General features: G+C 41.2%; 1 protein-coding gene across 3 annotated transcripts; it reads right to left on the minus strand.

The window, feature by feature from the left end:
- Positions 1–1,188: 1,188 nt before the first annotated feature.
- LOC311505752 (tumor necrosis factor alpha-induced protein 2-like) lies at positions 1,189–8,886 on the minus strand. Of its 3 annotated transcripts, none has more exons than XM_084569492.1 (11): positions 8,228–8,886; positions 6,288–6,960; positions 5,499–5,610; positions 5,025–5,147; positions 4,395–4,489; positions 4,205–4,297; positions 4,004–4,130; positions 3,506–3,625; positions 3,267–3,422; positions 1,789–1,901; positions 1,189–1,672 (listed from the first exon to the last, which is right to left on the minus strand). In XM_084569492.1, the coding sequence occupies exons 1-11, from the start codon at positions 8,535–8,537 to the stop codon at positions 1,471–1,473; spliced, it is 2,124 nt and encodes a 707-aa protein (XP_084425618.1). In that variant the 5' UTR covers positions 8,538–8,886; the 3' UTR covers positions 1,189–1,470. The 3 variants fall into 3 exon arrangements, 2 of the variants coding, with proteins under 2 accessions (XP_084425618.1, XP_084425617.1); XM_084569491.1 differs by having other exon boundaries at positions 1,789–1,910; XR_014699665.1 differs by having other exon boundaries at positions 1,646–1,672; positions 1,789–1,925.
- Between the last annotated feature and the right edge of the window lie 3,885 nt (positions 8,887–12,771).

Genomic DNA, 12,771 nt, shown 5'->3' on the forward strand with positions numbered 1-12,771 from the left:
TGTTTATTTAAGCTCCATTCCTCCTGTGCCAGACCGTCTTGTAGGATTTCCTTAAGCGTTCCAGCTAGTTTCTTTGAGTGATTTCTTGTTGTGGCGTTAGCTTATCTGTATTCTATATTACCTGAGCTTTTGCCTGCCGGACCTCTGTACCTTTGCCTGAATCCTGATTTCCTGGTTTTGACCCTGGATCTGATTAAACTACCTCTGAGCCTGCCTGATCCCTGACCACCTGATCTGTACTTGATAGGAAGAGGCAGGATTATTATTATTATACACTGAGAACTAATGAGGGAAGAAGAAACAGGTTAGACCAGCTAGGCCTGATAAAATCAACCCACCCTTTGCGGCTATAACTGCTTCAATTCTTCTGGGAAGGTTTTCCACAAGGTTTAGGAGTGTGTTTATGGGAATTTCTGACCACTCTTCCAGAAGCACATTTGTGAGGGACTCTGTGCAGGCCTAGTCAAGTTCTTCCTCACCAAACTCGCTCATGGACCTTGCTTTGTGCACTGGTGCGCAGTCATGTTGGAACAGGCCATCTCCAAAATCTCCAGAATCTCTTGGTATACTGAAGCATTCAGAGTTCCTTTCACTGGAACGATAAGGGCCCAAGCCCAGCTCCTGAAAAACAACCCCACACCATAATCCCCCGTCCACTTCACACTTGGCACAATGCAGTCAGACAATCTCAGCTGTCATCGGGCAAGGGGCTGGTTACACCCTGGACAGTCTATTGCAGGGCCAATTCAGAATCACCAATGAACCTAACCAGCATGTCTTTGGACGATGGGAGGAAGCTGGAGTACCTGGAGAGAACCCACGCAGACACAGGGAGAACATGCAAACTCCACACAGAAAGGAACCAGTGCCTGAACCTGGAACCTTCTTGCTGTTAAGCATCAGCACTAACCACCATGCCACTATGCCGCCAAAATAACCAGATATTCAAAACTAGATTACAAAAACAAGAAAACATGTGAACTTAAAACAAGGAAACAGTTGACTCCGTGCAACTAGTTTGACCAGAAAGCACTGATGGGATGTCTGGATGGTTGAAAAGTGTGGATACTGCAAACTGCACTGCACAGCTTAGACTGAGGGATATATTACTTAAAATAAGCAAAGTGATCTGCCAGTAGAAAAAGCCAAGATTCTTTTAAAACAAAACTAAAAACCAATAAGAAAATCTCAATAACAATATTAATTTATTATAAATATTAATTATGAAGATAAATTAGGAACAAAATGCTTATAGGGAATGAAATACAAAAAAAACCCCAAAACACCTAGTAAATAGACTTATCTTGGTAGATAACTAAAGACAAATATAGTAATATAGACAAATTGGTTTTGTAACGTTGGTGCTCGTAGTATGATCCTAGCATCAGCCCTGTTCATGTACAACTAATAGTCCTAATTAAAGGTCTATAGAGTTTTAGCTGTTTCAAATTAAAAGCATTTAACCGCCTTTTATTGTGAAGCTCCCTTACAAACACATACTGGTAATATCCTGAATGTCTGTGTCTTGAGAGTAATTTTGGAGAAAAATTCCCGGGCATCAGCGTCAGCCTTTTTTTCTTTCAAAGAGTCCAATAGAGTTTCTTTGATGTTGCTCCTGTCGTTTTTGGAGAGGTTCGTCTTGATTTTGAGCAAAGCTGAGACGTGTGCCTCACTGTGGGGGGAAAGAAGGCATGGAAAGATTGTTATGTGACGGTTTACACTCGAGAGGACGCTTCACTGCTGTCTGTGTTAAAGTTAAACCATAAATGCAGAGGTGTAGGTGGTCACCTGAGGTCAGGATGAGCAATTCCCAGTGCAACTACTTGCATCTGTATGGCGGGGATGTCCTGGAGCTTCAGCACTTCTGCAATCTTGGTCAGGATTTCCTTTAACCAGTCGTCCTGTGATCCCTATGAAGACCGGAGCTAATGTTATTGGGTGAAGTTTCAGTCTTTTGCATGTGACACACGCTCACTTGCCAGTTCATTAGGTACACTGGTGAAAACGTTAAACAGTTGTCCCTCGCTATAACGCGGTTCACCTTTCGCGGCCTTGCAGTTTCGCAGATTTTTTTTGTGCAATTTTGCATGTTTTTTTTTTGTTTTTTTTAACAGCGCATTGTTTTCTGCGTCCTGATTGGCTAAGGGACTGTAGACCATTGTCAATCAATCTCCTCCGTACGGTGTCTCTTGTACAGTACAGAATGCGTTCAGCTTGCCAAATTTACATATTCATGGGTTTCATCAGGTCCCTTTCCACAGGTGTTTTAATCAAGCACCATGCAGTCTACATTCATAATCTAGGTGCTTGATTTTAAACACCTGTGGAAAGGGACCTGGTGAAACCCATGAATAGCTACAGTAGGCCTATCTTTGATCGCTGACAGTGTGACTGAACTGCGGTTTGCAAGTTATTGAGAAAAGTGTATAAAGTGTGTAGTGAGGGGTTTTGCAACCTTAAAACATTTATAATCATTGTAAAAAATAAAGCTGACTGGCTACTTCGCGGATTTCGCCTATTGCGGGTTATTTTTAGAACGTAACTCCCGCGATTAACGAGGGACCACTGGAATATAAAACAGCCCTGCATAAAATCTTAACTTTATGAAGGTTCCGGTGTTCAACGTTAGTTTCAAATAACTGAGAGAGCTGCAATTCAACAATGTTTTCATTCTTAGAGGCTGTAGTTTGCACCGACACGTGTTCCTATTATTTTGTCAACCTCATATTAGTCTAAACACTAATTCATTCCAGTTTACCTGCACCACAAACTACATCCAATGATCAAACAGTTGAATTTCTACCTTTCTGACGCTGTTTCAACATAAACTGAACATTATAAGAGTCATGAAGATAAGATTTAGTCCGGGACTAGTGTACCTAATGAAATGGCAAGTGACTAATGTAACTTAGGTTTAAATATTGTCATGATCTTTTTATCAAAGGACAAGACAACAACTTCATCCTCCAACATTTTTTAAATGTTCAGCTATTTTTCTACCACACCAGCTCCAAGATTGTTTTTGCTTTGTTTAAATATAAATTTTTCTGACTAAACTCTCATCAGTACTCTGAGCTGGTGGCACAGCCTGCTTTTGTTATCATCATCAGGAGACTTGAGAAGCTTTAGATGGTAAAACCAAAACTCCCGTGCTCCTGAAGCCACATTAATATAAAAGTAAACGTGCACATTAACCAGATTTCAGCCTGAATTCAGTCTGAATCTGATCAGTTTGTTGTTCAGTCAGTGTGTGGTGACGCTCTCACCATCTTCTGGAACAGGTTGTGTAAACTCTCAGCGTTGTCTGTCACGGTGGCGTAGGCCTTCTGCTGCTGATCCTTGTCCGTCAGTTTGACGTCTCCTCTCAGCAGCCTCCTGACGTATTCCTCCGTCACTTCCTGGTGAAGCTGGCCAATCAGCTCCTGAAATGGATCCCAGTGTCCAATCAGCAATCAGGGCACATTATAGTATATTTAGTTTTAACTTTAAACTGTTTAGACTTTACCTGATAACAGGACTGTTTGGGACCCTGAAGCTCCTGCAGTTCTCTTTCGATGCTGACCAGCAGCTTCTCAAACTCCTTGTTGTTCAGCCAGTCCTTCGTTGCCAGCTTCTGGTAATGTGGCTATGAGAGATACAAACATAAGACTTTATGTTTTGATCTTTAACTTTTACCACAAACACATCGTCTATTATTTTTTCAAACAGGAGGAAGCTGTTGATCTGCTGGGGACTGTTTTCAGCAGTGGATTAATTCACATTTGATGCTCTGTTAGAGGATGATGGGACGTGTCAGACAGATCTAAAATGGTTTTAATTTAATGGCATTTTTTAGTAGATATTGGAGAAAAACTGAAGAAGGCATTTGGTTGAGTGGCTTTGTTTGGAGATGTACCATGACCTGGATGACTGAGAATCTCCACAGACACGTGGCTCAGATGAATTCATATATATTGAGACTTGTTGACAACAAGAAAGAAAAACTACCTTTAAATGAACTTACCTTGAGGTTCTTGTGCACAGGACTCAATAAATACTTGTGTGCAGATTGTTTCATGTCGGTCATGACAGACAAACAGCTCCTCTGCATGTCCTCCTTGAACAGATCTCTCTTTCTGACGAGGACGTCCCTGCAGACAGACAGAGCACACATGAGCTCACTGTCCTCTGACTGTTTTCATTTGTCGTCTGATCACAAACGTACCTGAAGTCTTCAATGCAGCCGAGGTTTGCTTTGACGAACGCAGCGCTGTTGGGCTTGTTCTGCTTGATGATGTCTTCGTGAAAGACTTTGTACCTGCACGAGATGAAGGACACTTCTGTTAGTATAAAACAAAGAAAAAGGTGTCTCAAAATAAAATGACACCTTAGGAGATCACATGACGTCTCGTTACCTCTGCATTGAGTCTGATAGTTGACGTGTTATGTTCTGGGCCTTGTCCAGGTTTCCTACAATTGTCTCTGCTGCTTTCACCATACTATTGATGAACTAAAGACAGATGGAGGACACAAGTCAGTGACAGTAATTACTCTACACACTTGTTTTGTTCGTATTTGTTTTGGTTTCGTACAGTTCCCTATGGGCCACGCTGGGTGGAGGTGGGAAGGCACAAATAGGAGAGGTACTAATTAATCTGGCAGGTGTGCTGCTTACACAGTTTATGACAGTCAGCGTTGTTTGTTCCGTGGCCAAAATGTGAGCCTTTGTTTAGTTTGTTTCTTTTTAGCTTTTGGCTCCAATATTTCATAAATATAACAAAATTATTAAGTGATTTCATGATTTCTGCATAATTCTGAGACTGCAAGGTATCCACAACCTTTTATCTGACAATTCTTTTAGCTCCATTTTTGGTCTATACCAACATTTATCTCGTTTGCTAAATGCTCCAACAGTTTTCTAGTAGCTAGTTTTTAAACTTCTGTCTACACTTTTTGGAAACTGTGCTATAAGCTACATAAGCCCAGTCAAAGCCCCTCTCACAGACATCATCATGCTTCGACGTCATGTCGTATCGATGCTCTACCTGGATGATGTCGTAGGCCACAGGACTGACATAGCAGCCATCCTCTCTTTTCGGCTCCTCTCCTGTTTTCCACTTTTCCACTTCGTCGTCCAGGACTCGTTTGATGTAAGTCTTCAGCTCAGCCTGAACACACAACAACAACATGTCACGTTTAACATACAGTCAGTTCATGCCTATTTGTTATTTGAGGCTGCTGAAGACTGATTTTCCAACCATGCAGCTGCTGTAAAACCTCCAAAACCTACATGTGATAATAAGAATAAACTAAAAATGCCACAAACACATCGTCTATTATTTTTTCAAACAGGAGGAAGCTGTTGATCTGCTGGGGACTGTTTTCAGCAGTGGATTAATTCACATTTGATGCTCTGTTAGAGGATGATGGGACGTGTCAGACAGATCTAAAATGGTTTTAATTTAATGGCATTTTTTAGTAGATATTGGAGAAAAACTAATTAAACCCTCTGGTGTTACCTCTTGTTTCTCCAGATACTGTTGCTCCAGAGATGTCAGTAAGTCTTGAGGCAGCAGCTTTCCCAGCGCTCCCGCATTGATCTCTTTGGCCAGCTCTGGGTTTTGGAAGATTCTGCCACACAGAGGAAATATCTTTCATGAGACACATTCAGATTTACCTCACTCTGCCAGCCCACAATGTATGTTTCTATTGGAGTTTTTTCAAAACAAGGGCAGGATGCAGCCTGTTGAACACCAGGGTGTGACAGTGTCGCAATAACTCAACGCTCAATGTCAAACCCTAACGTTGAGCTATAAATACATCCAGGTGCCTCTCCTGGATGAATTGCTAGTGTGTGCTAACCCTAACCCATATAGAGAAATAAGAGATAAGATGATTATAGAGGTTTTCCGTTGTCCTGATATTCTTGATGGTGGTTAAGAACAGTTACACCGAGTGATTTATCATTATCATTTATTTTGGAGAAAAACATCTGGAAACCAAAAACAAATTCGATCATGGAGTAAAGTTTTTATCAAGACGACCTTTTATCCCGTTGTTGGAGCTATTGGAAGGACAACATGGCCGCCAGAATGATTTCCATGTTAGCAACAGCAGCAGAAACACTGTCCCTAAAATCAGCATGTTATTTGAATGGATACGTTTGTATGATATAAACAATATAATATTATAGACTAATAATTGATTGACTAATGAACTTCCTGACAGACAAACATCTCCATGTTTAGGCTGCAAAGACAAACAACAGAAATATAAAATATGAAACAAAGACTGGATTAATAACTTACCCTGGATAGTACTCATTAACCCACTGCAGGAGGAAAGCGCGGTTCTTGGCATCCAGATTTAATTTTGCAATCTTTCTGAGTCTGCTGCTGAAGATTTGGTGGTAAAGTTTAGCGTAAAAGTTACAGATGTCCATGTCAGGCGGGTAGCAGCTCTTCACCACCTTCACCACCAGCAGCAGGTCCTCCTTCAGCTTCCTGCCCATGTTCAGGATGTCTGTCTTGATGGACGACTGCTTCTCTCGGTTAGCAGGGGGTGTCCGCCCTTCAACCAAGGCGCTCAGCATGGAGTTGTGGGTCTTCTTCCAGTTGCAGGGCCTCCATGGTGGCGCCATCCCACTTCTGCTTTTCCACATCTGGTCCTGCTCCTCCTCCTGGGCGATGGCCTTCACGGCGGACGTTAGAGCCGCCACATGAGCAGACACCGCCGTGTTGTTGTCATCGTTGACCTCCTCTCCACTGAGAGACAGACTCTGCATCACGGTCTCCATTACAAGGTTTTCAAGGGCCCTGTGGTATGTAGCGAGCTTTTGTTCTTCTTCTTTGGGACGAATAAGATCCTCTGCCTCTGTTATATTCCCAAACAGATGTTTCTCCTTGTCTATCAACAGCTGGCTGGCCTCACAGAAGCGTTGTTCCTCGAGGTGCTGCTCAAATGTGAGGATCACTGAGGAGGCTAAACAAAGGTTTACAATGAACCGTTGGACACTGGAATAAAATTATGCATTCAAACTTCAATCCAAATCTAATATGCAGTAATTTAATTGTTTATTTTCTTCCACGTATTTAGAGTAACTACATTAATCTTGCAACAGTCCTTCCTGAAATCATATTTTACATGATTTTATATCTCTGTTCCTGAAGTATTAATGTTAACAATCAGCAACTGGACTGGAGCCTTCTTGTCATCCACTGAAGGGTGTCCATCGGTCACAGAAGGACTTTTTCCACCTTTAAGACCTCTGGGACTTGTCCAATTCCTGAATGATCTTCTTGCCTTGGCTCCCCTGTTCTGCTCTGTGAGAAGGGAATGGAAACTTGAGAGCCCTTTGGAAGTCTTGTACTTTGGACTAAACTACGCTGCAGTTCCATTTATGTCCACTAGATGCTGTATTTCAGAGTCGAACCTGTCAAGTCCAAACCGCGTACACAAGTCCGAAGTTTCACATAAACAATCCATGGTGTTCAGTTGGTAACTTCGGTCATGAGAGGTAATGGTTGTTGGAGTCTAGCTAGCTAACGACCAGGTAAATTTACATACGAAATCCAAGCGCATAAAGAAACTACTAAAAAAATCTACACGACTAAATCAGAATTTATCAACTCACCATCCGTCTCCATTATTTTTAAAAATGTCAGCCAACGCGTCACGAGTCACAATCTCACAGCTTTCCAAAGATTTCCACTTGCGAAATACCACAAGATGGCGCTGTTCGTACAAAGTTTAACTCATGAACACGATAAACATGACTCCATTTGAAGGCAGCAATGTTTCAGCTGTCAGTTCAGAATATCCGTACTGAGTGGTTAATGTGTTTTCCTGGATCTAATACCCTTTTTATGCAGCAATCTGATGAATCTCATGGGCGCTTTTGGATATTACAACCATTTTTTAATTATTACTGTTACAGAATTAAGTTATGAGACGTTATTGTGGTTTTGAGCTGATATTCAACCAAAGTAGAGGAGCTGAATGTAGAAGACAAACGGGACAACGGCGCTTGCACACACACAATAAACCCCACAGCTAAAACAAGTTCACACAAGTTGAGGATGTTTAATATGAAGTGAATGAAGCAAAGTTTCATTTGATAAGATTTCTTATCTTATCAAATGGAACTTGTGTTAGGACTTCTCTGCTGCTCAGTGGGTTAAAAGTTAAAGTTCCCACTGTATCCACGTACTGTTGGCTGAATCATCAGAACAGAAACACCAACTCTCACCTTGTGTCTCCGCTACTTCCGATGGTGGAGGTGAGGCCATAGACTGTGACCTTCTGAGTGCGGGCCTCGGCCTCGGCCTCACAAGGCGCATGCTTTTCCTGAATGTATTCCACATTCCCAGAGTGGTACCCTTGGGCAACTCTTTGCTCTTGGGGGACGCCTGCTCCTTCTTGGTGTCATCCTTGGACTTGCTCATGGTTTCTGACATCTTATCACACTCTGAGGAAAGAACTGAAATTAAATAAAAATGTCTGTCTGCTCGCTGCTCTAGTAGCGGGTGTTGTTTGACAAACAGCAGGACAGTCAACATGTCCCACAACAAGGAGAGAAAAGGAAAAGGAAACTCTTGAATCTGAAGCTACAGCGTGTAAAAGACGAGAGGCAATTTGTCCACTAAGAAATCTTCCTTCTCACGTTTCATGATCCATTTCATCTGTTTTTAAGTAAAAAAATGTCGACACAGCGTTGACAAGAGGAGGTCATGAAAATCAGCTATAATGAAAATAAAGTTTTTTTAACACAACCTTACAGAGACTTGTTTTAACCATTAGAGTGAGGAACATCTTGTAGCTCTTCTTAGTTCTGTAATAGGTCAATTAATCAATTAGCAAACTATTTTACATTTCTTTTTAACCATAATGTCTCATAAGCTTTTTGTATTTAGCTTGAAGACTTGATGCTTTGACATAATCTAACAATAAACTGAATATCTTCTGAGTTTTACACATCCGTCGGACAAAACAAGATACCAAAAGTTGTCATTTTTAATTGTTTATGATTTTATTTTACATAGTAATAGTAATAAAAATAAGAATAATTTAATGAATTTCCATATAATTAACTATCTTAAGGCAATATAATATGATTTGGGTTTTCTACATTCAACATAATTTCTGAGAAAATATTGACATGTATATAATACATGCAAAGATTAGATTATATTAGATTAGACTGGAGTCCTTAGTTCAGCACACTGACTCTTACCTTGAGTGAGAAGGATTAACTGTGTCTGACAAATAAACGTTGAGTAATCCACTTTAAAGGCCGTCTTTGTTTAAACAGACTTGACACCAGCAACCAGAACTTGTCACCTAAAGCAAAGTTTCTACATGTAAAGGCAAATATTTATAAGAGAAAAAGAAGAAGAAGAAGAAAAAGAAGAAGTGTTGCCTTACCTGTGAATGAAAGCCCAGGTGAAATCCACCGCAGCCACTCCACTTTTTGTTGCAGAGCTACTTTCACTTTCTTTAATAATGAAAAAGATAGCAGGAGGAATCTGTTGCGTAAAAGCAACGTGAAAGTTTGGGCAGACAGGTTTTTTTATTTTTTCCACATAACGCAAACATCAATCAGAGTCATTGTTAATTATCGACTCTGATTGATGTTTGCGCTGTGCACCGGAGGAGGAATGTTGAAACAATGATAGTGAGCTGTAAACTGTGCATTTACTTGCTTCCCTTTATGCTACTCTCTATGACAAATCTGCTTCTTTTCAGAGGAAGAAATTACATTTTTATCGCAGCACATTAGTTCACAGATGTACTTAAATATGATTTTATATACATCTTTTGTGGTTTCTTGCAGTCGACGGGAAAATTAAGTCTGTTTGTGGCTGAGTTTTTTTACTGAACCTTTTATTTAACCAGGAAGATCTCATTAAGAACCTCTCATTCAAGGGAGTCCTGGCCTAGATAGGCAGCAGCAAATACAAGACACGGTTACATTTAAGACAAATAAAATAAAAGTCATTCTGCAACATATTCCATGCAGAACCTACTGAGTGGATCAGAGGAGTCCTTTTACCCAATTCAGTACAGACATGTGGAACAGAAAGCAACAAATGATCTGGTGAATGGAGAGAGTAAGGATCAGATCTTCTCTAGTAAATAATAAAGTTGATTTGGGGGGAAATGAGCCAATCTTACATATCTGTCATGCCCAAAAGTGCACTTGTAGGTTTACAAGGTAATTTCAAGGACAAATTAAATCTAATCTAATCTAATCTAATTGGAGAAATCACGACACATGTTTGTGGAAGTGTTTGATGGCACGGACAACGGAGCTTTCTCTAAGAGTTTGGAATCTACAAATAATCGACAATCAGACAGATTGAGAAGAAATGGAGGAGATTTAAGGAGACCGTTCCCCTCCACAGGAGTGGTCCATCAACAAAGAATTCAGAGGCCAGGGGGGTATTCCAGGAAGCAGGTTTAACAAACACTGAGATAAAACTTAACCTCTGGGTTGTCTGAACCTGAGGCGACTAAACCCGAGCTGTCGGTTCCAAAACACCGGTTAGCAATCAGTTCAATCAACCCCGGATTGTTTAACCTAGAGTTGTGCGCGATCACGGCGAAGTTATAAAGGCATCATCTATTGAGAGTCGAAACCATGAGTAAAAATGGCAAAGCGCAGAGCAGCCTATTTTTCTGAAGCGGAGCAGCAAGTTCTGCTCGAGGCGTACGAGGAGGAAAGAGCGATAATCACGAAAAAAGCAATAGGCTACTTGCGCGTCTGCCAAGGAACGAGATCTTGCTTGGCAGAGAATTGCCGACCGCGTAAATGCGTAAGTTTAGTAGGATATAGCACACTAATGTGTCAGAAGCACAATAATTCAGTAGATATTAGGCTACATATTAACTGCTTTGTATGAGACTTTCTTATACTATAGAATACCTTGTCATATATTGTATTATTTTTAATTAGATGTAACCCGACCGCCCTTAAGAGAACGTGGCCGCAGGTCAAAACAAAATATAAAAACATTGTCCAAGTTGGTAAGATATATCTGGGTGCATCATCTTAGACATCACTTATCCAGTATTATATTCTTGAATTGCCATATTGCAACAAGTTACGTTCATTTCAAAGCCAATAGGAAGAAAGCAGAGGAGAGGAAGACCGGTTCTGGGCCAGCGGTGTCCCCCCTCACCCCTGTGGAGGAGTTGGCGATCAGTATCAATCGAGGGCGTCCGATGATGGAGGGGATTCCTGGGGGCACGTCATCGGAGCCCTCAACCTCCCAGGAGGAGCAAAATGAACAAGTGCAATGTATTTACCCTAATAGGCCCACGCCTAAATCACTTATGTCTAATTTGTGTAGCCTTGCATGTTCGAAAATGACCAATTTATAGCCAATATTACCGTTCATATAAATAATAGGAGGATGAATAGACATTATCAGCAGTCACGGAGGAATCGAGGTAAAGAAATGCTGTGCAGAGACTAGAGCATAGTTTCTTCATGTTTTCTGTCAGTGCATGAGAACACTGGATCAGAACATTTGCTCTATAATGAAGTGTTTTCTCTTTTCAGGCCATGAAACACGCAATGGGCAAATAAATGTGTGAAACAGTCTTACGTGCATTTATTTTATTTTTTTTGGTTGAAGTGATTGTGACAGATTTCATCACGCATTCTTTGACCATCTCTGATGTCAAGTTGCTGAATGTGTTCCTATCTGCTCCTCAATAGCAGGAACTAATTCATTGCGCAACGTTGCAATGTTGTGCAATAGGCTATCGCACGCGCAACAATTACGATGAGCGAATCCACGATGCGTAACGTTCGAAATGTGGGGATGGAGAATGTTGTTTAAATATATTAAAGATTCCGCAGAAAAACAGTAGTGCTCTGGCAAAAACTCATCAGGAAAAGAAAGGATATCAAGTCGTGGTCTTATCACCCTCTCACGGTGAATAGCCCGAATGATTTGTGCTTCAATGTCAATTGGATCTTCCTCAAAAGGAAACGTCATTGTGTGACAAGTGTGGAAACAGCGGTCTGGTTGAACGTGCACTTAAATACCCGAACATAACCTGAACAAAACCTACCCCTACCAGGTTAAGTTCAGAGCCTATGTTACCATAGTTACTTACATAGCCTGATCATTTTTGAGCGTTCTGGAACCGAAGTCCCAGGTTTACCGCTAACTCTGGGTTTACATACCCAGTTAAGTTCAGAGCCTATGTTACCATAGTTACTTACATAGCCTGATCATATTTGAGCGTTCTGGAACCGAAATCCCAGGTTTACCGCTAACTCTGGGTTTACATACCCAGAGTTAGCGGTAAACCTGCTTTCTGGAATACCCCCCTGGTCGACACCTTGTGCTGTTTGAGTTGTTCCTAAAGTGTTTTTGTGTGTGTGTCTGTGTCTGTGTCAGACTGCCTCCTGCTGGGGATGGCTGCTGCCATCAAGGAGTGTCATTGCTATGGTGTGGGGGTGCCTGGTCTGGTCTAGGTGGGTGCTACATGTCTAAGTAACATCTACACCAATGAATGCCAGGTCCAGAAGTTTCCCAACAGAACATTGAATTGTCAATGTTATTTTCTCCTGTCAGTGGTTTTAATGTTGTGGCTGGTGCAATGCATGACTTTGACCATGTGGTGGCAGCAGAGAGCTCTTCATCTCTAATGTTTCTTTCACCATAAAGTTAAAGGTAATGCTCAGCAATGTGTTATCAACGCAGCACAGAAGATCATCCATCACTCCATGACATTGCAGACACACGCTTCCTCTCAAGAGCAAAAAAATATTGTGAA

The sequence above is a fragment of the Chelon labrosus genome (assembly GCF_963514085.1).
Source record: "Chelon labrosus genome assembly, chromosome: 20".
Lineage (NCBI taxonomy): Eukaryota > Metazoa > Chordata > Actinopteri > Mugiliformes > Mugilidae > Chelon > Chelon labrosus.

What these genes read in the sequence shown, in the direction of transcription:
- LOC311505752 (XM_084569491.1), bottom strand. Translation starts at nt 8,537, where the DNA reads ATGTTGACTGTCCTGCTGTTTGTCAAACAACACCCGCTACTAGAGCAG. An exon ending in CTATCAGACTCAATGCAGAG is followed by an intron (nt 4,298 to 4,394) that starts GTAACGAGACGT and finishes CATCTCGTGCAG; the next exon opens with GTACAAAGTCTTTCACGAAG. An exon ending in CCAAACAGTCCTGTTATCAG is followed by an intron (nt 3,423 to 3,505) that starts GTAAAGTCTAAA and finishes GATCCATTTCAG; the next exon opens with GAGCTGATTGGCCAGCTTCA.